This window comes from Oxyura jamaicensis, chromosome 2 (genome assembly GCF_011077185.1).
Source record: "Oxyura jamaicensis isolate SHBP4307 breed ruddy duck chromosome 2, BPBGC_Ojam_1.0, whole genome shotgun sequence".
NCBI lineage: Eukaryota > Metazoa > Chordata > Aves > Anseriformes > Anatidae > Oxyura > Oxyura jamaicensis.
The window spans coordinates 6,852,896-6,877,619 of NC_048894.1; the positions used below are offsets into that span (position 1 = coordinate 6,852,896).

The 24,724-nt window shown below is 41.6% G+C and overlaps 1 protein-coding gene across 7 annotated transcripts in view; it reads right to left on the reverse strand.

Annotated features, from left to right (window-relative positions):
* PRKAG2 (protein kinase AMP-activated non-catalytic subunit gamma 2) overlaps nucleotides 1-24,724 on the reverse strand; it is a 213,824-nt gene that overhangs the window by 144,309 nt on the left and 44,791 nt on the right. For 2 of the 7 annotated variants that reach the window (XM_035319206.1, XM_035319207.1), the window contains exon 2: nucleotides 3,091-3,162. In XM_035319206.1, coding sequence (XP_035175097.1) covers nucleotides 3,091-3,162 — 72 coding nt within the window. Of the gene's footprint in view, nucleotides 1-3,090; nucleotides 3,163-10,287; nucleotides 10,348-11,707; nucleotides 11,732-15,641; nucleotides 15,771-16,223; nucleotides 16,457-24,724 lie in introns of those variants that run through there. The other 5 variants (XM_035319210.1, XM_035319208.1, XM_035319209.1 and 2 more) reach the window with 5 other exon arrangements.

Consider the following 24,724-nt stretch of genomic DNA (forward strand, 5'->3'; position numbering starts at 1 on the left):
AAAAAAAAAAAAAAACTGGCATTAAATTAATCACAGATCAGATAGACAGGCTGTGAACTACTCTTCTCTAGCTTGATATATAGCCCAGGTGACAGAAGAGTTACGTGCACGAAGACATCTCTGATTAATTGCCAGTCTCCAACATGGCTGGTGAATGGAAAAGTTGTGGTATTGATGAAATATTGCCTTAGAGAATGTAAAAGTTACAGATCACCTGTAATTTCAAACTTGAACAAAGGAAATCCATTTCACTTGAAAGTGAACAGTAACTTGGGAACTTCTCTCTCACCTCTGCAGAGGGACCTGGACAGGATGGGTCGATGGGCAGTGGGATGAGGTTCAACATCGCTAAGTACCAGGTCCTGCACTTGGGTCACAACAACCCCACACAGTGCTACAGGCTTGGGGTAGAGTGGCTGGAAAGCTGCACAGAGGAAAAGGATCTGGGGGTGCTGACTGATGCTTGCCTGAACATGAGCCAGCAGTGTGCCCAGGTGGCCAAGAAGGCCAATGGCATCTGGGCTTGGATCAGGAATAGTGTGGCCAGCAGGACCAGGGAGGTGATCGTTGCCCCTGTACTCTGCTCTGGTGAGGCCACACCTTGAGTGCCGTGTTCAGCTTTGGGACCCTCACTACAAGAAGGACATCGAGGTGCTGGAGTGTGTCCAGAGAAGCGTTAAGAAGCTGGTGAAGGGCCTGGAGCACAAGTCCTGTGAGGAGAGGCTGAGGAAACTGGGGTTGTTTAGTATGGGGAAGAGGAGGCTCAGGGGAGACCTCATTGCTTTCTACAGCTACCTGTAAGGAAGGTGTGGGGAGCTGGGGTTAGCCTCTTCTCACAGGTAACTAGTGATAGAACTAGAGGGAATGGCCTCAAGTTGTGCCTGGGGAGGTTTAAGTTGGAAATGAGGAGACATTTCTTCTCAGAAAGAGCAGCCAGGCATTGGAATGGGTTACCCAGGGAGGTGGTGGCATCACCATCCCTGGTGGTGTTCAAGGAAAGGTTGGACATGGTGCTTAGGGACATGGTTTAGTGGGTGACAGTGGTGGTAGGGGGATGGCTGGACCAGATGATTTTGGAGGGCTTTTTCAACCTTAATGATTCTATGAACTTCTTTATGTAGTACCAGCAGAACCTGGCAAACTTTTAGTTTAAATGAAATAAGATCCTGCAGACTGATGCTAGTCATCAACCACTAACAGCAAAGATCCCATCCTTCACATTAAGGAGAAGAATGATATTTAGAATGAGATGTGTGGCAATGGATTTCATTTAATGATCTGTTTCTTATCAGAAGCTGGGCACAGGCAGCTGGTCTTTTATCATTTTGTTGCATGTTTTGAGCAGAGCTCTTGGTTAGGGAAAAAAATATCTAGGTCTTATACACTCAGTCAGAAACATCAGTTAAAAAAACAATTTCAGATGTCAAGCCCCAAATGATTATTCCAAAGTTAATCACACTTCTACATGCAGAACTTGACCTAAGTTTGGGAGGGAAAAAAATGCATTCCCTGAAATTGCAAAAAGGGGTAACTACTGAAATGTTATTCTAGTTCTTCCCAAGACAACCACTCATTAAAAAGGTATCCCAAGACCGGTAAGAGAAAAAATGGGGACTTCATAAATGATAAATAGGAACTTGTTAAACAATACCACATACCCCTACACACAAGCAAGATTAGCCTTAGCATATTTTTTTCTTTGGGATTGATATTCGTGCAGTTTCCCCACCTTTCTTTGGGAGAAATCAAGTTTCAGTTAGGAACACCTGCACTCCCAACATGACAACCCTTTCCAAAACCATCATATTGTTCACTTTATTCAAACCCACCAAAGAAGTCCCTTTTGATAACATTGTTTATTTTAGCTTCCCTGGCATCTACAAGAGTTCCTCTTGTTCATCAGTGACTCCTATGTCACAGTCTTAAAAGGCCCACTGCAGGAAAGAACAAGGCCAATGTTATAAACATATTCATTCAGAAGATTTTAAACAACTGTCCTTTGCTGCAAGGTGTAAATGAATAGAAAACCATGCTGTCAACAGGGCTAAATTATTATCATTCTAGATGCAGATTAGCTTCACTTAAGAGATATTTATTGCTTCACCTGCCTTGAACTATAACTGCAGACTCTTTGACAAATGGCCTATAACAGGTTTAATCTTCAGAGAGGTCCATATCCTTGTAACTATTAAGTCTACTGCATAGTTATAGATTAGCTTTTGGGGGTATCTACTGTTTATAGAAGTCTCTCTCCTCACCAGTCCTAACCTGGCTGGTAGGGGGTTTACATGTAGCAGACCAACTTGTACATCAACATTCTGTGAAAATTATGAGGCCAGGAACCTGAGCATGACAGATGTTATGCACAATTTTTATTGCTTTGAAGAATGTGTAGGCATTGTCTAACTGGTCCTAAAGTTGTCCGTTGAATATGTTCATCTGATCATCTTAAAGCAAGCAGACTCTGTGAATGTATTGGTTTAATCTAATAGCAAGCTGTTGGAAAAACAAATGCTGGCAATGCCTCCAGAAGGATAACCTTGAGTTAATCTCACAACAAGAAGGAAACATTCCATCTTGTTTATGGGTAGATGCTACCACTATGACTCCAGCAAATGAATGCAGTTCGTTTTGCCAGTGCCATGGATGGATAGATCAAGGACGCTGAACCCTCCATAGCCAGATGACAACCATTAGGAGGCAACTCAAGGAAGACAGACTGACAGCCATAGATGCCTATTTGGGCACTGTGTTTCTGTAGAAACACCACAAATTCTGGTAGCTAAATGTTTTCCTGAGAATACAGTTACCCAATATCACTTTATCAAATTAAATTGTTACACACAAAAGCTGCAGTTTCTAGAGGAATATCACCACAGAGGTTATCATTCTTTACAGGTGATAGCATTAAGCACTGTCATGGTAAGGCCTGCAAAAGTCACAACGCTTGCCCTAGAGTATCTCTTTCAATGTGTTAATGGCATGGCAGGAAAGACTAAAACCCTGAGGCATTTTTAATTCTAATGAATTGTGTTTATCACCAAGGGACTCAGCTACTACAGTGAAGGTGAAGCTTTGGAAATATCTTACCTTGCGAGAAGCATTTTTGTCTGTGTTCTCCACATCACCATCCAAGAATGGCATGGCAAAAGAGCTGAGATCCTGCCAGGAGAGAGAAGAAAAAATGATGTCCTATATTAATGTCTTATTCCTTCCATCAGAGCTCCCATGATTGTAGCCCACTCTGTTATTTCCAAAGTGCCCACTGCTTTGCCCATAGCTATTGCCAAAAAGTAATAACGAGGGCTCTGACAGCTCTCCTTGCCTGTGAAAGAGAACAGATTTAAGTAACTAGTGAATAGAGAGCCCTTCACAGTGCTTCCAGTCCATCATCATCAAAAGGCACTCAGCATCTGGACAGCCAAAACAGAAAGTCCTGTAAAAAGTTTAAAAAGGAGGGTACAAAATCCCATAAAAAAAAAAAAAAGAAAAAAAGAAAAAAAAAAAAAGCAGGAAATTACAGTCTAACTTGCTCAGCAAATGACTGATCTGGCCTTTAGTGGGGACTACAATCTTTGTTTAAAGAGTATTAACGGTGATTAAATCTGAATGAGAATATGTCAATGTTCTCAAAATACGCAACATATATAGCAAAGAGGGAGAAAACAGAAATGTGGTGTTGAGGAAGAAATAACCAATTCATTTTTGCAAGGTAGTGGAGCCCCCTCTGTGACTAAATTCTGTGCAACTAGAGAAAATAAAGCCATAAGAAAAGCACACATGCTCATCTTTAACTAACAAAAACAAACTGTAATTATATTCTACCTCCTGCCGTCTGTTCTGTTATGCTACTTCATGTTCCAGCCACGAGATTTTTAGGGCTCCTTTGTAAACGCATAATGAAATTTTCTGTGTTAGTGTCAAGTTTAGCATCTGTTTGATCAGAAAAGTAGATAATGAGTAACTCTATGAGCAGAAGCATGGCTGTCAACGTTGCATGCAGAAGAACTGAGGCTTGGATCCCAAGCCTCGATCTCAAAGTCAGGAAAACCTCCTCAACACAGAGCCTCTCTGATGCAAGGCATCACCCTTTAAACATAATGATTCAGAGCTTCTCTACCATCACATCTGCATCTCATTTAAAATTGCTCAAAACAAAAATAAATAGCAATTTCACTTAAACCTAATTTGAGATTAAATAGAGCTTAATTAAAAATTAGCACTGGCCGGGAAATCTGCGAGGCTTGTTTGCCAAAAGACCTTCAGAATTCTGAACAGCCACAGGTCTAATCACATAACATTGTGTAATCATACTAAATCCAAAATATGCTCAAAAATGTGTGTAACTTGGGCATAATCCTTGCAAGTGTTCAAAAATATTCTGGTTACATAATGAACAACAAAAATAAGGAACAAAATATTGAATTACTGGAACTGAAGCACATGGGAGTAACTCGTGCCAAGCTGGAAAGGAAAAAAAAAAAAAGCAACCCCACTTGGCCAAACTAGCCCTGAATCCCTAGGCCACAAACCAAAGTATTCATGACAAAGAAGTGTGCTCCAAGCTATGCACATTCAATGGGAACCATCTACCAAGGCCCAAACTACAAAGCACCAACCCAACTGTATGTCACCCTCATCACGCTTTGATTTGTGTTTCAAGTCACAACAATTTGCAAATGACAATGTAAGCAAATATCTCAAAACCAAAAGAAGAGTCAGTTTGTTTGTTTGTATTTTCACTGTTATCATGATTTGACAGGGGTTAAACCAGGCACCACAGGACCTTAAAGAAAAACTTCTGTATTAATTTGCTTATTCCTATCATTAATAAAGACCAAAATGACTTATGTACTCCATATAAATATTATCTAGCCATAAACAGGGTTTATAAACTTTATCAATAAATGGATTATTATATTCCTCCTTCATTGATTACCACAATAATTAAATAATAAGTCTCTGTGAAGAATTTTAAGAACCTAATGGAAATTTACACAAAATCATATCCCCTCATGTTTACTTTAATTTAGCCAAAGGATTTACCAACACTTTCTTTGACCCATCTTTGGTAGTGAAGAAGCTTGTATCTGATGTGTGGTAAATAATTTTCCATTAAATAAAACAAGGAAATAATATCTTTTGAGCTCCACATGTTAGCATACCTATATCCCTAATTTTTGTAATTCACAAGGAGAAAACCTGCAGTCTGGGGAGGCTGGAGCCTGGAGGAAGAGCGTAGGTTTTTAAGGGGACACATACCTAGCAATTAGGGTTGAAAAAGCTGTCCAGGAAACCTGGAACAGCTGGGAATGAAACCATAACTTTTCTTTTGAGCAGAAATGTTCAAAAACAGGAAGAGGTACGTAGGCAGAATTATTCTCCTACCAGCTAAATTTCAGTTGCCAGTTACAATTCCAAGCTTAAAAATGGATACATGCTATATTCTAAAGCCTAAAAGCATGAAACACACCTGGAGATTTTATTCTATTTTGTAACTCTCAGATTCAATGGAGGTATGTTTCCTTCATCTGTTTTCAAATGCAGAAACAGTACATCTCTACTTACAAGTGGAAATAACTGGAGCCATACCAGAACCTCCCTGGACAACATGAGACCTTTCTTTGTCTGCTAACGAACATTTAAAAAGGATCATTTTTCTTGTAGTCCCTTGATAGTTCTGTAAGTAGTTACCTAACAATATTTTCATCTTTCTCTTCTTCACAGGACTCCAGCTGCAGAAGGAAAAAATGCATATATCAAAAGCCAGGCTGCAAATACTGCTTTCTCAATTCCAGCCTTTTGGTTAAGCAAGGAAATATTGGGTGTTTATTTGCACTTTGTGTCTCTGCAGAATATAGAGCAGATACTTCTTTTTGTGTTGCTCTTCATCCAGAAACATATGCAGCTACAGGGTTGATGACAGAGTACCTCTTAAAACAACAACAACAAAAGATAGGAACTGCTCCAAAAGTGTTGCAAAACACCTGTAGCACTTCTTGACAGGCCAACGATACAGCTCCAGCCCTTACTGCATATATGACTTCTCTGATCTTATGCTAACTGATACAAATTGAAGGCTTGCTCTGCCATCAACCTAGGATTTAAACTAGTCTTAGGCAGCTTTTTCACTCCTACAGAAAGCTGGTGGTGTTATTATCCACTAGCCCTTTCCAGCTCTGCTTTATGACACTTGGTATAAATGCTCTAGAAAATCACATGGTTTTGGAGAGACATTAGAAAAACTTTTGCAAAGGTGTACAGTGATGTGTTGGTAAGAGGAAGATCCTTCTCATTTGAGACTGCAGAGCCCTGGCTCAAGAAAAAATGGCATCACTCCTTGTATCCGTCATTTCTGCATCACATCCTTGGAGAGAAAACTTCTGCAGAGACCAAAGTCTGTGCTCATCTCTGTAATGGAAAAGGCCACCAGAGGCTGCAGATCCTAGTGGTGCTAGCCTGGAATTAAGGCCACTCAAAGTCCATTTTGTGAAGTTTTGTGATCTTTCCTGTCATGCTCCTCTTCCTCAGTAGGTCCTTCGCATTGCTCAGTGCAGACTGACAGCCAGACATGGGTCCTGTCATGCCCCATTAGAAAAAATGAGCTCTTGAACAGTTTAGATTTACTTTACAGCCACAAGGCTGGTTTAAATTTATATCCAGACACACACATATTGCTACACGACTCCTTCCTGACTCCTCTCTTTTTCCTTGGACAGCCCTTATATCAGAATACTCGGAATTACGTGAAAAGAAGGAAGAATAAGTTTAGTTTTTTGATATCTTGGGAAAACAATGGCAACAAAAAAAGTCCATTTCTCAGAACTGTTTTGGAGAATAGGAAGGAAAACCACATTTTAGAATAGAGAAAGCAACTATATCAGCTGGCAACATGTAGCCAAATGGCAGCAGGAGCAAGATTTGGTTCGCCAAGCAATTTTTCACCTTTTCCAGTCAGTTTCAGTTTCTTTCCTTACCAGGGAGATTTCCTGCCAAAAAAAGCCTGCCCAGACACGCTGGTCTGGATGCTGCTACAGTTGGGGACCTTGGTGTCAGAAAAATTTCCAACAATTCTGTAGCAGAGGCTGCAGGCAGAAATAACAAACCACTAAAGCCTTGAATCCATAAACAATGTAGTCAGAATAAAAAGGATTTATTATTATTATTATTATTATTATTATTATTATTTATTCAAGGCTACTTTGGCAGCCAGGCTAAAAAATCTTCCCTGCAATGGCTGAAGCCAGTGAGCCAGTAAGGCATAACAGGATGGGCTGTGACTGACAGGTCAGAGACCTATTTCCAAAGTGTTTTGGGTGGGAGTAAGACTTGTTTTGTGGCCCTGATCGACAGTAGTCTACCCATCTTCCTCCTCAAAGGAAAAGGAGGAGAAAAGGATGAAAAGGACTCAAGGTTTGAGATAAGGACAGGGAGATCACTCACCATTTATCGTCATAGGCAAAACAGACTCAGCATAGGGAGATTAATGTAATTTATTACCTATCTTTAGTGGAGCAGCACAATGAGAAACCAAAAGCAAACCACAAATGCCCCACGGCCCGTCTCTGCTGAAAGGCTGAGTCCCTCTGCTATAAACAACTTCAGGGTCCTGGCAGAGGTAGTAGCAGCATCATGCAATCCTGACTACTGATGGTCTCACCTATGAGTCATCACTTTTCTGCTTCACGAACTTCTATGTATGTGCTAGGACTGCCCCAAATTTAAGGACGTGAGATGCCTGCCGGACACCACAGTCTCTTTGTAACTCGAGCAGGAGGTAACACTTTACTGAGACTGCTTCTCAATATGGGGAGATGGCTCCTGTAATACAAAATAAATAAAACCAGATACTGAGAAATTAAGAGTGCCAAACAGTGCTGATCTCATAAAGCATTGCTAAAAATTGCACTCCTCAGCATCTCAAGTTTACAAGCCTCTCGGGGTCTCCTCTTCTGCTAACATTGCTGAGCATGTCAACTGTCCTACCAAGGACAAAAAAAGTCAGGATTTTTATTCACATAGTTGTGAACTACTTCTTTCAGCTCAGTCTGTGCACCAGCAGATAATTTTTTTATTTTTTTATTTTTTTTTTTAGCTCAGCCTTGGTTTGTACCTATTACAAGCCCGTAGGGAATTCTGAATAGTAAATATACTACATATGTTAATAGCCTGTGAACAGAATCCAAACTTTGAACTCTGTGGAATAGGGTGCATAGCTCAGCAGCTCTGATTGCATTAAAATTTTCCTTTTAGGAGAAGAAGCCTTTTAGGATTTATAACAATTCAAATATTCCTATTGCACGTGGAATGATTCAAAACTGACCTACATGGGAATTTCTATCCTTCTGATTCTGTTGTTTTGATTTAATAGGCATAGTATCGTAGGACTTGCTACACGGCTTTATTCCTTTAGGAGTAGGTTGCTCATTGCTTTGCTTTTCTCCCTCCCCCATGCCATCTAGACTGCAGCATGTGTTTTGGAGACAGATATATAAATCGCACTGTGAGACATAGGATGCTGGTGACTAAGTCTCGGGATGACTCAATGGGAGTGGGCAGTAACAGATGTACAAAGCTGGTTACATTTGTGCAAGCCAGCTTTGTACTTCACAGGGCTATGGCAATTTATTTGTGTACTGTTACTTTTAAGGCTGTTCATATTGAAAATGAACAATTGAGTGGGTCTGGACAGTTTGAGATGGTAGAAATGAGCTATAGAGACTTCATTTTGTCCACAGCACAAACTTCCCAGAAGCACCATGGTCCTTGGTGACTGTGCAGGACAAGTTGCACAAAATACAATGTCAAGGTGGACACAGCACCAGACTTGAGATAACAGAGGGTTTATCACCCTATTTTTTAAAAAATAATTTAAAATAAATAAATGACCTGCCTGGAAGAGATGGGAAATATTCAGTCCAATCATCCAATATTCAGGCACAATCTGAAAAGTTAGGGAGCTACAGCTGGCTGAAATCCAACACAGAACTCAGTATGTGAAGATCACCATCCATCTGGTGATTATTCAATGTCCTATAGCAAAAAAAACTTGGCAGTCTCAGCTGCAACAACAAACAAGCAAAGAACTAAAGAGCTACAGAAGCTGCTTCTCCCCTGTTCTCACTCGTGGGTTGCCTGGCTTGAGTTGCTACCACTTGGTCTGAAAGAGCTGCTAAAACTGAGAATATCTTGGAGAAGGGGATAGAGATAGAAATGAAAGCAGTAATTCATTGATATTTCCCTCAGACAGCTGTCCAAGCTGCTCATCCTGAGTTATCCTGACCATGAGACACTGGCAGCCTCCAGCACACCCTTCCAAACCTCTTAACTGATCCTGACCTTAAGCTACAGCAAGCGTACCTCTTCTTCTGAGGCTGTAGGCAAGGTTCATCATCAAAAAAAAAAAAAAAAAAAAAACCTGCCAAGAGATTGTGGACTGCTTTATGTTTTTCTCTCAATCTCAGAATTAAATCACCAGAACACATTCCTACACTGCTCATGGAAAAGCTGAAAATTTTCTTTCAAGTCTGTGCTCTCCTGCCAGGAAGCACCACGATACCTTCTTGGTGATTCAGCCTTTGCAACCAAGCAGAGCACAGCCTGGAGCACTCGGACCTAGGGTGGGATGTGATCAGTTCTGCCTGGAGCCCTGTGGTGTTTATAATGTCCGTGGAGCTCAAGGTGGTTCAGAAACATTGTGATGAAGAGCACTGCTCTCACCTAACCAGAACATCACACACCATCACTGGGGGATCTTACACAGCCTGAGCAAGATCCCCATGCACACGACAGCCTGGTTTGTCAGCTCCTTCACACCAAGAACCACACAGCATGGTGACTGGCAGCATGCGTATTACAACAGCAGATAGACAACCTAGCGAAAGCGTAAATAACAAAATGTCATTAAAAAAAAGAAAAAGAAAAAGAAAGAACAAAAGAACAGCAGAGCAAGAAAGTCAGGGAGGAAAACAAAATTCTTAATATTCCCTGTGACACCATGGTCCGCATACAGCGTCTGCAGTGGCTGGCTCCTGCATGTATCCAGCCTATGGAAAAAATCAGTTGCTTTTTAGATGTCGCAGCTTGTTTTACAAGTATGATACTGCCTACCAACGGGGGAGCAAGGCTGGATGTCCCCCAGTGCTCCACAGACTCTGGTGGCTACAAACACTTTATTAAGCCCTATTTTTAGGTGCTCAGCCTAAGACAACCTTTCTCTGGCTAGGCATTTCCTCCAAGAAACAACCAAAGTTAAGACAGGCAAGGTGAAAGCAGAAGAGAACATACCTCAGCCCTGGTGAATGTGATCAGATGAACAACGAGATGCTCAGATGAACGATGAGGGAGTTAAGAAACAACCAGAAGAGATACCACTGCAGGGAGAGATGACAAGAGACTGCCAATGTTCAGATGGCACATCTCGGTGCCAACAGAATTGCTTTCCAATACTTACATAAACCAGACACAGGATCCCAAGGTATTTGCAGAGAAAAAGTACACGTTTTCTATAAAACATAACGTCAGCCACAGTGGAAGAGCAGAACCACAGGAATCAAAAGATGATTTTGCCATTATGTAATGAAAACACTTGAGACACTACAGCATGGGGGCAATCTGATGGGATTCAAAGCTGGGATCATCATGAGTCTTTCTAAACCATCTCCATGCTTTATCTGCTTAAGAAGTTGCTGCAGTTGACGTTTTGATGCTTTTCTTCACTCTCTATAAGCCAAATCTCTTAGAAAAATATTTCCTTGAGGAAGAGCAAAACAAAACAGAGTCAGAGCTGAAAACCTCCAGCTGATGGCATTATCTGAGAAAGACTTAAAGGGTTCCCCTGGCATGCATCTTGCTAAAAAAGGTGGCAGAGATTTTCTGCCTGGTGTGAATGCCATAAGCATGTGAAGTACAACTACTTTTTGCAGTTCATTGCATTTAGGAAAACAGCTGCCTACTGCCTCCTCTTTCCATTCCTTTCAGTTAATAACCATAAATAATCTTAACAATTAGAAAAAATAATAGCTGGAAAGCCAGGTAAGTGCTTAGAGCTGGAAAGCCAGGTAAATGAGGGACCTACTCTGATCAAGAAGTCCCTCAGCTAAAAAAGAAAGAAAAAAAAGTTTAGAAGAAAAGAGAAAATTAGGTAAGAAAAGGAAGAACAGGATGGCTATATGCTTGGTGTACTGAAGACCTGAATAGGAGCTCAAATGGGACAATGCATGGAGCCCATGATGAGGGAAGATTTCCCAGTTCATGCTTTCCTGATGTACACTTCTTTGTGACTGCAACTGCAGAAAAAAAAATCATATCTGCAAATTTTACAGCCACTTTGCTATAGCTTTTCTTACAGTTTTAGCACCAACTGTAAAAAGAAACCATTATATACAGGACGCTTAATTTCATAGGATAGACTATTTGTTTTTCTTTTCCCAAAATAATGGATTCTCCACCCTCTGAGCTCTTTACACATTTTGCCGGAGCTGGCAATATAAAAAGTCCTCAAGGACAGAAGGAAGATCAAATTCTCAGAGATAATCCAGAAAACATTGTCATGGTCACAGTACAGTACTCTGCCTTAAATCCAGCTTGCATGTCCTTCAGTCTCACCCTAGACTTTGAGCTGAGAGATGCTGAGAGCAAAGATTTGGTACCTTTACTATTTTTTTTCTAGTTAGTGGTGCCATGTAATACTAATAAATTACATTACATTTTTCATCCCGTGGGAATCCAAGCCGCTTTACAAACTGCATATCCAGTCCAGAATAGCATCACAGATGGACTTAAGCAATGAGACTTTCATTGCCTGCGCCAGCTTCCTGGCTTACCTCTGGGAAAACATCAAGGACAGGATACCTGTAATTGAAAACACTAATCATCTACCCCACACTTTTTGTCTAGCCTCCCATTATAGAGCTCAGGGAAAAGCCAGCATCTCCATCGGGGTATTTGTTGTGCAGGGCTCCAGGGAAAGGCTGGACAACTTGTTTAAACTTCAGATGGTTCGGCACAGGATGAATGAACCCTGACTTTCACCTCTCCCTCTTTACCACCTCTAAAGTGGGAATGAAATCAATTATTTTCCCATTTCCCTCTGTTTAGAAAGCAAAGCATCCCAAGTAGGGACCACGTCGTACTACGGGCATGTCTACACGGCAGTCACGAGCACGGCTTAACCCAGCTCGGCACCACACCGGCAGCAGTGTAGCCATGACAACACACGGCCTAGCGTAGGCTGCACAATCCCCGCGGGAGGCTGAGTAAATACTCTGGTAATTTAGCTCACTTTGAGCTCCTCGCTCCCACTGTTGTACGGCTGTCGGGACTCAGCCGAGCTAATTTACGCCCAGCTTCAATCACGTCTTCGCCTGCGGTCTAGACATGCCATGGGCATCCATACAGTGGGTGGCACAACGAGGTCCCAAACATTTCTAAATGTTACTAAAATGTACATTTTCTTCACCCAGCTTTGGCTGCTGTATAGAAGACATGGTTAACTCCTTGATGGAGTGAGCACCCCTTGGAGTCAACCTGAAGGAGACACCGTGTTCAACTGAAACAACAAGAATTTAAATTTTAGGAAAATAGGCCTGCTATATGACAACAGAGAGAACCCAGTTTGTTAGAGAATGGGCATGATCTAAAGGAAACGTGCAAGGCTGAGGTCCAAGCACCTCACACTGCCAGGCCTCCTCACACCCTGGCCACTTGCTAAGGCTGCCTCTAGGGATGTGTTTCAAAAGCATCACAGCTGTGTTTGGAAAAAGGTGTTAGAAGACACAAGTGCCCATCTCTGGAAGAAAGATGGAGAGAATATTTGCCCATCTGGAAAATCTTGTGAACAATGAGACTAATGGAACAAGACATAAAAAGGGATTACTCGTTCTCACCTGAGATAACTATTACAGAAAATAATTTTTTTCAGTGGGTCCAGTTTGGAAATAATCTTCATATGGAATGGGAAGGACAGAAATAACACAGAATAAGTTTTTTGTTTGTTTGTTGTTTGTTTGTTTTTTGTTTTTTGTTCTAGTTACTGTACATGGAATGCTAAAATATCAAAGTGGATATCCCCCCCAAAAAATTGCAGGCTTATTTCAAGGGCTGTGGTTTTTTATTGGTATGTACTTTTTTTTTTTCTTTTTCTTTTTCTTTTTTTTTTCCAGAAATTCTTCCCCGTTTAGATCCAGTACAGGGAAAACGCCTTAAAAATGAGCCATAAGCACTTCTTTAATAACTCCTCTAATTTCAGCCATCTAACTCCTCATGTGACCATTTGAGCACCACGATTACGATGGACCTGGGGGAACACACTGTGAAGACAAGTAAACACACCTATATTCAGGTAACTCTTATTTAAAACTTAAGCTTGATATATATATATGCACACATATATGTTGCCAAAATTTGTTTCTGCCTTATGTATTGTTTTTTAAAACCCAGCAGACACTGGTGAGATGTAACAGGCAAACCTGCATTTGGTTTGGCTGGCAGTCTATACATGAAAATGGTTCAAAAAGCATTTGATCCTGCCCAGAGCACGTGGGACACCCTTCCAAGTCAGCAGGGTGCTCTGGACACAGTGACAGATGGACAGAGTACGAACCTGGCACGAGAGATGCCATTTGAGAAGTGGCTGCTGCTCCAAGACATGTGGCAGACAGTCCTAACCTGGTTTTCACCACATATCAAACCTCCCTTTGGAATCACCAAGCCAGGCTCTGCCAGAGGCACCAGGAGGGACTCCGCTTGAGGCTCATCCCATCACTGACACCTGCCATGCCATGGGGCTTCACCAAAAAACCTCCCACAGAAGAAACAAGCACCCAAGCAGGACACAAAAACTAAGCACAGACAAAAAAGCCATTTTTCTTCTCAAGGTGAATTAAAACAACAAGCAGGAAACCTTGATTCAAAACAACAATTTTTATTCTTGTTTGGCTTTCTATTTTTATACAGAGCAGAATACTACCAAAAGCTAAGTTCATGCAAGTAATATGACCCTCAAAATATATTGGCTATTTTTCTCATTTAAAATGATAATTTCAATCTATGTGTATTAAATAGCCGTACAGTTATTAATTAGTATGCCTTTAAGTTTTATTGACATTTACTTTGAACTCCTGTACATTTTGCATTAGGATGCAAATTTGCATTAGGATGCAAATTGGGCTGTCCACAAACAGACATTATAAGCAGCTAAATACCTATTAAAAAAGCGTCTCTTCCACCAGAGGAAGAGGATAAGTTTATGAAAATATATTAGTTCTAAAAGCAAAAGCATTTGTACCAACACTGAGAAACAGAAGCAGACTGTCACTGCTGACTGTGTCCTCCAGGGTTTACAAGTGCTAGAGCTCATCTCAGAGGGTGTCTTTTTTTCTTTTACTCACACATAACGCATGCTCTCATGTAGGAAAACACACATGGTAAACATGTATTGAATCATAGAATAGAATCATGGAATGGCTTGGGTTGGAAGGGCCCTTAAAGATCATCTAACTCTATATATTGGATGTTTATATACATGATAACAAGCTCTCAGGTTTTTAACTGACAGTTGTCTTAAATGTAGATGATTTAATATTTCTTGGCTCTGAATCAGCTTGTCACTGGACCTACTTGGGTGGTGAAACATGCCTAAATGGCACAGGGATCTTCTCTTCCTGATGGAAAACCCAGGTCTGTTTACTGCCTGAAGCAAACTGTGGTTACAGGTGATTTTCACCATCTCTGTGATTTACCTTTAAAGGCTTACAGCAATATTGCTTTTTATTCTCCAAATTTCTTCTTGATGACTGTAAGACATCCTAGTACAAAGTAATGTGTTTTTTGTTTGTTTGTTCTTAGTGTGCATTTCAAATTGAGATTTTTTTATAATAAATAGATTTTTTATTCCACTCTCAGCAAACCCTGGACAAAAATGAAGTGTGACAGAGACCTCTCTTGCTGGGTTTCCTGCTGCCTCCCTTTCCACCAAGTCAGTGTTTTGAAATGCAGGGGGCTGCCCCCGCAGCAGCAGGATCCATTTCATCCTCCTGCCAGTCATTCTCTCTTCCCACTGATGCTCCTGAACCCCAAACTCCCAATTTTGGCAACTTTGGATTTCTCTCATCCCCCAGGGCTGCCCATAGTCAGAGCAGCCTCTGCTGTGCAACCCCTCTGAGCTTCCCGACTCTTCCCCCCATATGGGAATGTAGCTGAGAGTGAGATCTCCTCCTCGCAGCAGACACCCTAATCTCTCCCAGACCCCATGTGCCTGAAAGAGTCCAGAACAGCAGCTAAAACACAGAGCCCAGTGAACAGAGAGGAGCTGGCAAAACGCACTGCATCATATAATGGAATAAATTCCAGCTGCCATTCACCAAACCCCTCCTATCACCCCACTAATGGGGCACCGGGTCTGATGCCAACACAGAGCCAGCCTCATCGTTATCGGACGTTCGTTATCTCACAGGCCCATTAATTGGAGAGCAAAATGCGTGAGCTCAGCATTAAGTCTGGCGGCAGGAAGGGAAAAATGCAAAAGGAGCACATGAAGCCTGCAATACTCAGCTTTACCCTGACGTACAGTCAAATATTGCATTATACTGCATTAAAAGAAAGGCAAACAGCAGAATAGGAGTTCCAATCAACCAGCTTACCAAAGCGCTGTGATTTGGGGTTTGCAATGACTAGCCACAGCAATTAGTTGCACAGCAGTTCAGGCTGCTCTGAGATGATCAGTATGAGCAAACAGGCATTGCAGGATGCGGAGACCAGATGGTTTTAGGCTGAAATTAAATAAACACCCCAAAAAGATAATCTCTCTTTCCAAAACACTAAGGAAAAGTTATGCAAGGAAAAAAAAAAAACACCCAGCTACATTCTTTAACTAGATAAAAGAACATTTTGTTCAGCCTTGGAATATCTATTGTAATTAAATGCTGTAAAAACAGGACAACAGCCCTGTGCCAGCCATGCATACAAAAGAGACAAAACAAGATGAAAAACAAAATACCCGAGAACCATGCATTTCTTACACAGCCTGAAGAATGCCTGCCTCTCAGCAGAGTCCTTCAGTGCACTCAGGCTTCTCCCCTTAAATGAATGTGAAACCAATTCCCTTTACAACTCTGGTAGAATAAATGAATAATAATAATAATAATAAAAATCAAACCTGAAAAAACAAACAAACAAACAGAAAAAAAACAACACACAGACAGCCGAGCCATGCTCTGACTTACAGCTCTGAAAAATCCTGCAGTCTGGCTGGAAACGTCCATTGAAGAACTGCATGCAAAGCTTTTCCCTAAAGGCAGGCGCATTTAAAACATTTCAGGCTCTGCTACTGAAGCTGATGCTGCAACAGATGGGGACCAGGGCTGGGTGTGTTCCTCCTTCCCATCGCAGCGCTACGAGGGGCTGGCAGGAGCCGTAGGTAACTCAGGATAAGGCAGGCGACGGTTTCCTCCGCCGCTGCCGGCTCCGTGCCAAAAAAGCTTTAAGCCATCACAAGATTTGATTTCAGGAACCTGCCACATCAACGCTGGTGGGGGCTAGCGGCACGCCGACCGTGCAGGCAGGTGATGAAGGGCTGCTCTGGGTGCATTAGCTAAATGCTGTGGGTCCGCCAGGGAAGTTGGAGAGTTCAAATAACCGCAGACGTTTTTTAATATCAGAAGGAAAGGGATCCTATATTTGGCAGCAGAAGTTTCACGTATCTGAGGCTGCATCTGCATCAGCCCCTGGTACTTTGGGGAAGGCAGCGCAGAGCAGCAGGCACGGTATGGAAGGAGTGGCTGCTGTGCTGAACAGCCCTGCTCCCAGCCCCTGCTCCCTGGCCCCTTGATCCCCCCTCAACCACAAGCCCACTTTGTATCAGTACAAAAATCACCTTATTTCTCTCTGAACTCAAGTTTTCCTATTTGCAACTTGAGGAAGATTTACGTGACTTTGCAATTTGCTATAGAGACCTCATTAGGAAAACATGTTGTCTGAGTGCAAAGTACAACGTAACCGTTAAAAATAAAGATAACAGTAGAAATAGTTGAAAATAGAATAGTTGAAAATAGAATAGAAAATAGAGAATAGCATATCACATGGATGAAAGCATGCTGTGCTAGCACAGCAATGCAAACCCTCCAAGCAGGAGCTGAGGGATGGTGGGGATTTGAGATTTCTTCTTCAGCAAGAATTTTTTGAAAAATCCCTCTTAATAATCATTCTCAGCTTTGCTTAATCCAGCAAGAAACCTCATAAAGTGTCCTTCACTGGCAAAGAAATCACCTCCAGACCGTGGGGCTGTGTCCTTGGCCAAGATGCTCCTGAGGTCTGCCACAGATGAGGTCACCCCTGGTAGGACAACATGAACATCGAGGCAAAAGGCAAAGAGATCCCATCCATGGCTTCCAGTATTTGAACAAAAGACATCAAAATCCTCCTGCAGTGAACTGACACCTCTCTGGAGAAACAGGTGGCCAAATCCTGAGCCATGAAGCATTGCCAGCCCTTTCTTGGCCGTTTCAGAACAACATTTGTGGGGACGGACTGAAATATTCTTTAATATATAGGGCTTGCTTTAATCAATCAGGATTTTTAATTCAGCAGCAGCAATATCATGCTGCTGCCCCTCATGCATGTTCTGCTACCTCCCCTTGGGGTGCTGAGCGTGCTCCCACCTGCTAGCACAAGTCCCTTCTGTGCAAAAAGGCTGCAAAGTGCACACGCTCTTCACTCATACATGGCAGCTATTCCTTGGACCACTTTAAGACAAGCTCGGTATCTGCCCTTTTTAATACAGAAGTGAACAAATATTTAGCATTTAGAAGGTTTCTCCCCAGCTAAATGAATATTTTATGCCTGCAGAATATACAAATATTTTGGGAAAATAAACAAGCTTTCTCTTACAATTCTGTTTAGGTGGTACCAGAGATATTAGTCAAGCAGCTGGGGCAAACAAAATATGTTTGTGCCTCTCCACTGCAGTTGTAGGAGAAAGGACACATCTGTGGCTGCCCTAGAGAGGGCAAAAAGGGAGGATGGGTTTTGCCTTGGAGTAAAAGAGGTTCTCCTACAAACCAGGCTTCAAAGCAAGGTTCAGCTCAGATGCTTCCATGCACAAGCAACTTAAAAGGATTATTCTGATTAAAGATCAGATGAAATAAAATGGGTATGGCCAGGAAAATATATCCATCCCTAAATCATTCCTTTCAAATCACTTGTAGGGCTCAGTTTGATGTAGCCAGTTTAAAGAAATACCAAGACCTAATAAAGCTTTTTTTTATTAATTAATCTTCAAAACCAGTTCTGGACACAAATTCTGAGTTGGCACAAATTCTACCTTGAAAATATGCCTCTTCCTCCCCCACCTTTGGATAAGCAATACGAAGCAAGAGAAACACATTGCACAACTACATCTGAGATAAGCAGAACAGTTAATGGTTTAGATACCATTTCATAAATATTTGCTGAAATAGTTTTTGGATTCTGTCCAGCTTCTGACATCCACGAAAAACATTTAGTGATTTGCCATTTTCTTTCACCCTTCTGGGATGAAAAATAGGCAGGGATTATTATTATGATTATTTCTTGCTGCTATTTAATGTCTACTTGCATTTATGCGGCAGGCATCCTGCCAAAAACCCCCAAGCTATTCTTGAATCCACAGGCCTAAGGTGTCAAAATCACGTTTATGTAAATATTTTGTATTCTTTATTAATTAATTAGCACCTCTCTTATGACTGCAATGTTCCCAGATCAAATACCCGTGCTCAGATGTGGCTGGTTAACGAATGAGTGAAGATGCAAGAAAAAAAAATCACAAAACAAAACAAAATGATTTCTGAACAAATTCCTTGTTTCAAATTGTGATTTCCAGTGCACATGCTCGGATCTGAGACACCAAAGCTGTATACAGCATCTTGCATAAGATTGTGCAACATGAGAAAGCCACCCAAACAAAGTCATTAAAGTATTTTTGCAAACATACTTTATTGACAAATTCTAGGAGTCTGTAAGAACAGGGATCCAAAATACCAGCTGTTTCCTTATGCACTAAGGACAATCTATAAGCCTCCAGAAAATGTTTTATGTAATCAAGTTTCCATGCAAATGGATTTTTCAGTGTTGTTTTTTCTTTCTTTCTTTTTTTTTTTTTTATATATATATATATATATATATATTTATTTCTCAGGTCTTTGCATTTCAAGTTTATCAGTCATTATTGGTTTTGTAAGTACAAGAGTTTGGAAATGATTTAATTTTTGAGCACTCCTAGAACACTCATGTATTTGGACTGACCATAAAGTTTTCACATTTTTCTGGACAATAACAAGGTGGGGAAAAATCACCAAAACCCACTTGTGTCTTCTAAAGTGAATCACTCACTCACTTGTGCTCCAAAGATCGAAATGCAAGGAAAGCAGATTCATGACTACCAGACTCACCAGCAAAAAGCTACGGAGTTCTCTGGCTCACTGAAACGGTGCTGTACCAGCTGTATCTTGTTTTTCCATTTGAAGATTTTAACGATTCTGGTTTGCAAAAATCCAGAGCCAGATCCTCAATCAGCTTCAGATTCTGTTGCACACAGTTCCTGCACAACTCGCTCAAGCTGTTCCAAAACACCAATCCTCTTTCTTCTTTTTGGTCCAAGTACAAGCCTAAGATATCATAAATTTCCAACTGGCAGTACAGCAAACTTCCACAATTCCCCAGAGGAGACTGAAAATGCATTGCCATTGGTTGGTGTTATTTATATGCTGTAATTTTCACAAAGATCTAGTGGTTTTGTAAGTACTACATAAATTAGATGAGTTCATAGGGCCTGCTTCCATGAAAGTCTCCTTGTTTTAAGTAAGCGGTCCTTTAAAAATCCATGAGGCTACTGTCTGCAAAGATACCCCTTGGATATATGGCAACATACAGAGATTGCTGAGGCACACAGTGAGCCAGAACTGTGCTTGGGCAGGGCAGGGAATTTGTTCTGTGCATATTTAAGAAAGTCTTTGTCATATTTTTACAAGGTATGCAGTCACCCTACAAAATATTACAGGGAGCAGCAACCAAGTGTCATGCAGTACAGATGTGCACCAGGGCAGCCTGCAGCCAAGAAAGCAACACATTTGGGAGAAGCTTGGGGAAGAGATGCAACTCCTTGAAGGGCTTTGAAAGACACAGTGGTAGTTGGAAGAGCAGGAGAGCCCAAGGGGAAGATGAAACAGGGAGAGGAAACTCCTGAATAGCACCATAAATTACATCAGTTCTTAGGGGGATAGCCAATGTTGTCTCTCAAGAGCCGATGCTTGGTAAAGGGCAGCTGTAATCTGCCAGAGCTGGAAAAGGGAGCAGAAGGAAAAGAAGCATCACACCCCAACAATAAGAGGTAGGGATGAACTGTGGAGTTCATCGTTCAAAATCAGGCAAAATTGGAAATTCAGGGTGGTGGAAAACGAACAAAATTGAAAGAGAGAACAGAGAGAAATGTCCCATGCAAAACAAGATCTACAGTTCATCCCTTTATCTGTCTCAAGCAATCATTGTTTTTTCTTTGCAGTTTTCATCATGATCTACCAAGCAATGAACTGAACATCTGGAATTTGTAACTCACTGTTGACAAGCCAGAAGCAGAGCATCCATGTGAGAACGACCAAAACCCAGTAAGTGCCCATCTCTCCTCCACGAGGAGGGCAGAATGCACCATGCCAGGGATGCCCCAGCCAGCTGGGTACCAAAAGTGGGTCAGCTGCCTGCAGGTGATGCCCTGCGTGAATTAATGCACCTGGTCCTTCCGTAGGATAAAAGTAGTCATTTATGTTCTCTGTATTTACACATATACCAAATCCAAATAATATTGAAATGATTACATGTTCATACAGAGACAGCTTTGGAGGCTGTGCAATAACAGCAGCCTCGTGCCCTGCTCTGCACTGACCTTCCCACTGCCTTTCCCACCCTTCTCCCACATCCAGATGGCAGATGAACAGACAGAGCCGCTTTCCTACATGATGGTGGGGAGGAGAAGGCTGGAGGCACTCCTGGCAAGGTGCTGGAGCAGAGCTGTGCTCTGCATGGGGTCAGCAGAGGCCTCTGAGCAACAGGGGAGAAAGATGAGGGTTGTGTTAGGACAGAGGTGAACAGAGATGCCCCAGCTCTGCTGCCGCCTCTGTGGTCCCTCTGCCCTTGAGCTGCTTCAGGCTTCCTTTCCCAGCACGGATGGGGGAATCAGTGCTCAAGAAGCCAGGGAATGGGATGGGACAAGGGAGCAGCAAGGAAAAAAAGGGAATGGCAATTAGCTCTGCCTAAAGCCAGCCACACCTGTACTGTCCACAGTATTTTAAACCTTTGGTGTAGAGCTTGTGGCTGAGCACATAAAATGTTACAGCACATCTGCAGCTCTCTAGAGAACACTAATTATTTACCTAAAAGAAAACATCCCACTATGATACCATCACAGCCCAACTACCTAGTCTTTAAGATGCTCTTGCAGGGTGTACACCATGTTTTTTTTTCTTTGAACCTCATGACTAGTTGTCATGCATTTTAAGGCTCAGTTGTGCTGGACACTGAGTTATTTCATCTAAGTTGTCCCCACAGCTCCAGGGCACGGGTAACTCACCCACGTATCCCACCCCAGCACAGCCTGGCTAGGGACGGTATGTTCTTCATATTGGGGATTCTGGGTTTTTTAAGGCACTACGTGTGCAAGCTGCACGCAAATCTAAAGTATGCAATAAATAGTAACCATTAACTCTGAACTGAAGCAAGGGCCCACCTAGAAAAGGATGAAGCAGCTGCTTACATACCATAATGAGCAGTTAAAATGTCATCAAAGGTTTAGAAGGTGAAGTACAAAGATCTTCACTGGTATCACCTGGCTGCTGCTGCAAAAAAAATGGAGGTAACACCACCCTGCAGTGTTTAAAGTAGGTCAGCACTGACAGAAAATAAGTACTTTTAAATACATCTATTGCAATGGAGACACCTGATAGACAGTCAAAAATTCACCATGAGGAATGTGGGAAAAATATTTGTCTTTGTAATGAAAATAAAGTTAACCAGTTTTTCCACTCATTTTCATTTATGGAGACCTGGTTTGGGGGCTGAACATCACAGGTACGAGCAACATGGACATTTTCCAACTGGAGTGACTGCTTCAGGAATAGTTACATCTGCAATATTTTCTATAATAGTATCACCAGAGCTCAGGGGCCTCTCAGTCACATTCCCTCCCCAAGGAGCTGCAAGAGGCTGGGAGGCAAAGCCCCACTTCTTTATTGCAACCTCTGCTGGCACAGCAGAAGCCCTGTGGCAAGGAGCCCTGAAGCACATGCCAGTTATGATAAGAGCTGCGTCTTTATTTAATGGGCACAAGTTTGCGAATAGCAATTCTAGATAGAGGAAGCATCCAATGAAAGAGCAGCTATTTTAGGGAGAAATGATGGATTTCCCCTGTAGGGAATTAGTTGAAAAAAAAAAAAATCAAAAAAAATAAGAGCACACACAGAGTTTAGGTTTTACTTCCTATTTTTACCACGTCAATAATAATTTAAAATAATCTATCCACACTAGAAAGAAAAGTATGTTCTCAAACTCTCTGACCACAGGCAGCAGCATTTTAAATGCATCCTAGAAACACAATTTGCCTAAAGAAAAGGGAACATAATTTGGTTTTAAAGAACCCAACAAATAAACAACCAATATAATTAAAAATAAATAAATACAAGTTCAAATGATCATTGCAAAAGAAGAGCTTATGTCCATTTCTTTAGCATCATTTTATGTTTTTTTAAGAGGTAAGGCATATGAAAGAGACTTTTTCACTTCAGAGATTCATGAAATAATTGAAAAGGTTAAGCCTTTTAAAGGGTGTAACCTTTGCATGCAACAAAGAAAAGGGTGTAAACTGTCACTGGACTCATCTTACTCATACCCAGATCCTGAGTAATAGGATTAATAATGTGCGTGGATATATACCTATCTGAAAATAGACACACACATAGATAGATATATATACATACATAAAAGCCAGCGTTGCATACGAATATTTTTAGGCCTTCCCGTCTTCCATGGTCCATACTCACTGCTACATCTTTATTTTGAGGAGTGGAAGGTGGCTTTGTGTGCAGGCTGGTGGGGTACCCCAGCCCTACTCCCACCAACCGCCTGGATAAACTCAGCCAAACCCCAGAGGAGAGAGCCTGCAGAACACAGAAAGGTCTCTCTTCTCAATCAAATCCTGGCTGGTTTATTTAGGAATAATTAATTTTTATTTTTTTTTAAATATATGTACTTTGAACATTTTCATAAAACTGGATGGAAACAGGAGTTCTGTTTCGCTTCCCCCCACCTTTGTGCATTTGACACAATATTGGCCTAAACCCACAAATAAAACAGCAACAACTACAACCCACAAACCCATCACTTGTTTCATTCCTCAGACCAAATTCCTCTTCCGCACACAGTCCCAAACATCCCAGTCTCAACTGGGGGAGCAGCGCAAGCCCCAGACCCACTGAGTTCAGCAGTGTGGCCTAGCGCATCATCATTGCACTGACAGGGCTCAGGTCAATAAATATCATTGAACTCCTCAACCAGCTCAAACCCCATCCTCCTACTGAGGGCAGGCACACACTGGGATATTAATAACTGTGCTGTCGGTGTCCTCCTGGGGAGCTGAGTCTACATGAGGAGGAGAAAAGGTGATAGTAAGACCTTTCAAATTCACAGGGCCAGAGGCTGGCAGAGTGGCAGCAGCATTTCCAGCCAACTGATTTCACAGCCTGGCTGCAAGTTGTCCCTTTGAAAGTCCCTTTTAGCATTCTTTTTCAGTATTTATCAATAATTTACTGTTTACTGCACCAAATCTGGGACAACTTTACCAGTTTGTGTGAGCCAGCAAATAAACCTACAACCACTACCATGCTGACTGGTCCTGTCATTTTCTGCTTCCAAGGTCTTCTGTCTTTCAAGCTTCACCATTTCCAATTTACTACACAACAGCTACTGCTCATTATCTACAGACAAAATCCAGCCAGCCTACTTGATTATTTTACAGGTATCTTCCTAGCACTTATTTTAATGCTCCCAAGATAACATTTGTGATTACAAGGTCTGCCAAAGTTAAAATCAGATCAAAAATGTTTTCATTGAATTTCTTAGGTTGTAGGCATCTGAGATTCATTTCCAACTGCACCTCATCTTACTAAAATCAAGCAGCACAGCAGAAGAGACAGCGCTGGAGAAAATCAGAAGTCAGCAGGGATGCCCTGCTTTCATATCTGTCATCACTTCTAACCAAAAAAAAAAAAAGAAATTATGCTGCAAAAATACTTAAGGCTGCAATCGGAATGCTAAATTCTGTCTTATCAATTTGAAAGATATTTTCATTAACCATAATTTAACCCAAATTTGACCCAACATACCCCAAACACTCATGGCTAGACCATTTTCATACCTCAAAATACCACGCTGTTACATCGTGCCTGTTTTAATCACTACGTTACTGTGCTGTGCTGGATAATATACATCTGAAAACATGCCGAGCTCACAGAAACCACCCTGCAAGCACCCGGCAGCTTCCCTTCAGCTGTCAGCACTAGATTAGCTTCTGAACAGGAACAAGTCCCATAAACAGCAGGATCATCTGTTTTGAAAGTTGGAGACCGAAATCTTGTTTCTTGGGCAACATTCCATAATTTAAAGCACAGTCTTATGTGTTTGATAAAACGCCTTTTCTTTCCTTTTC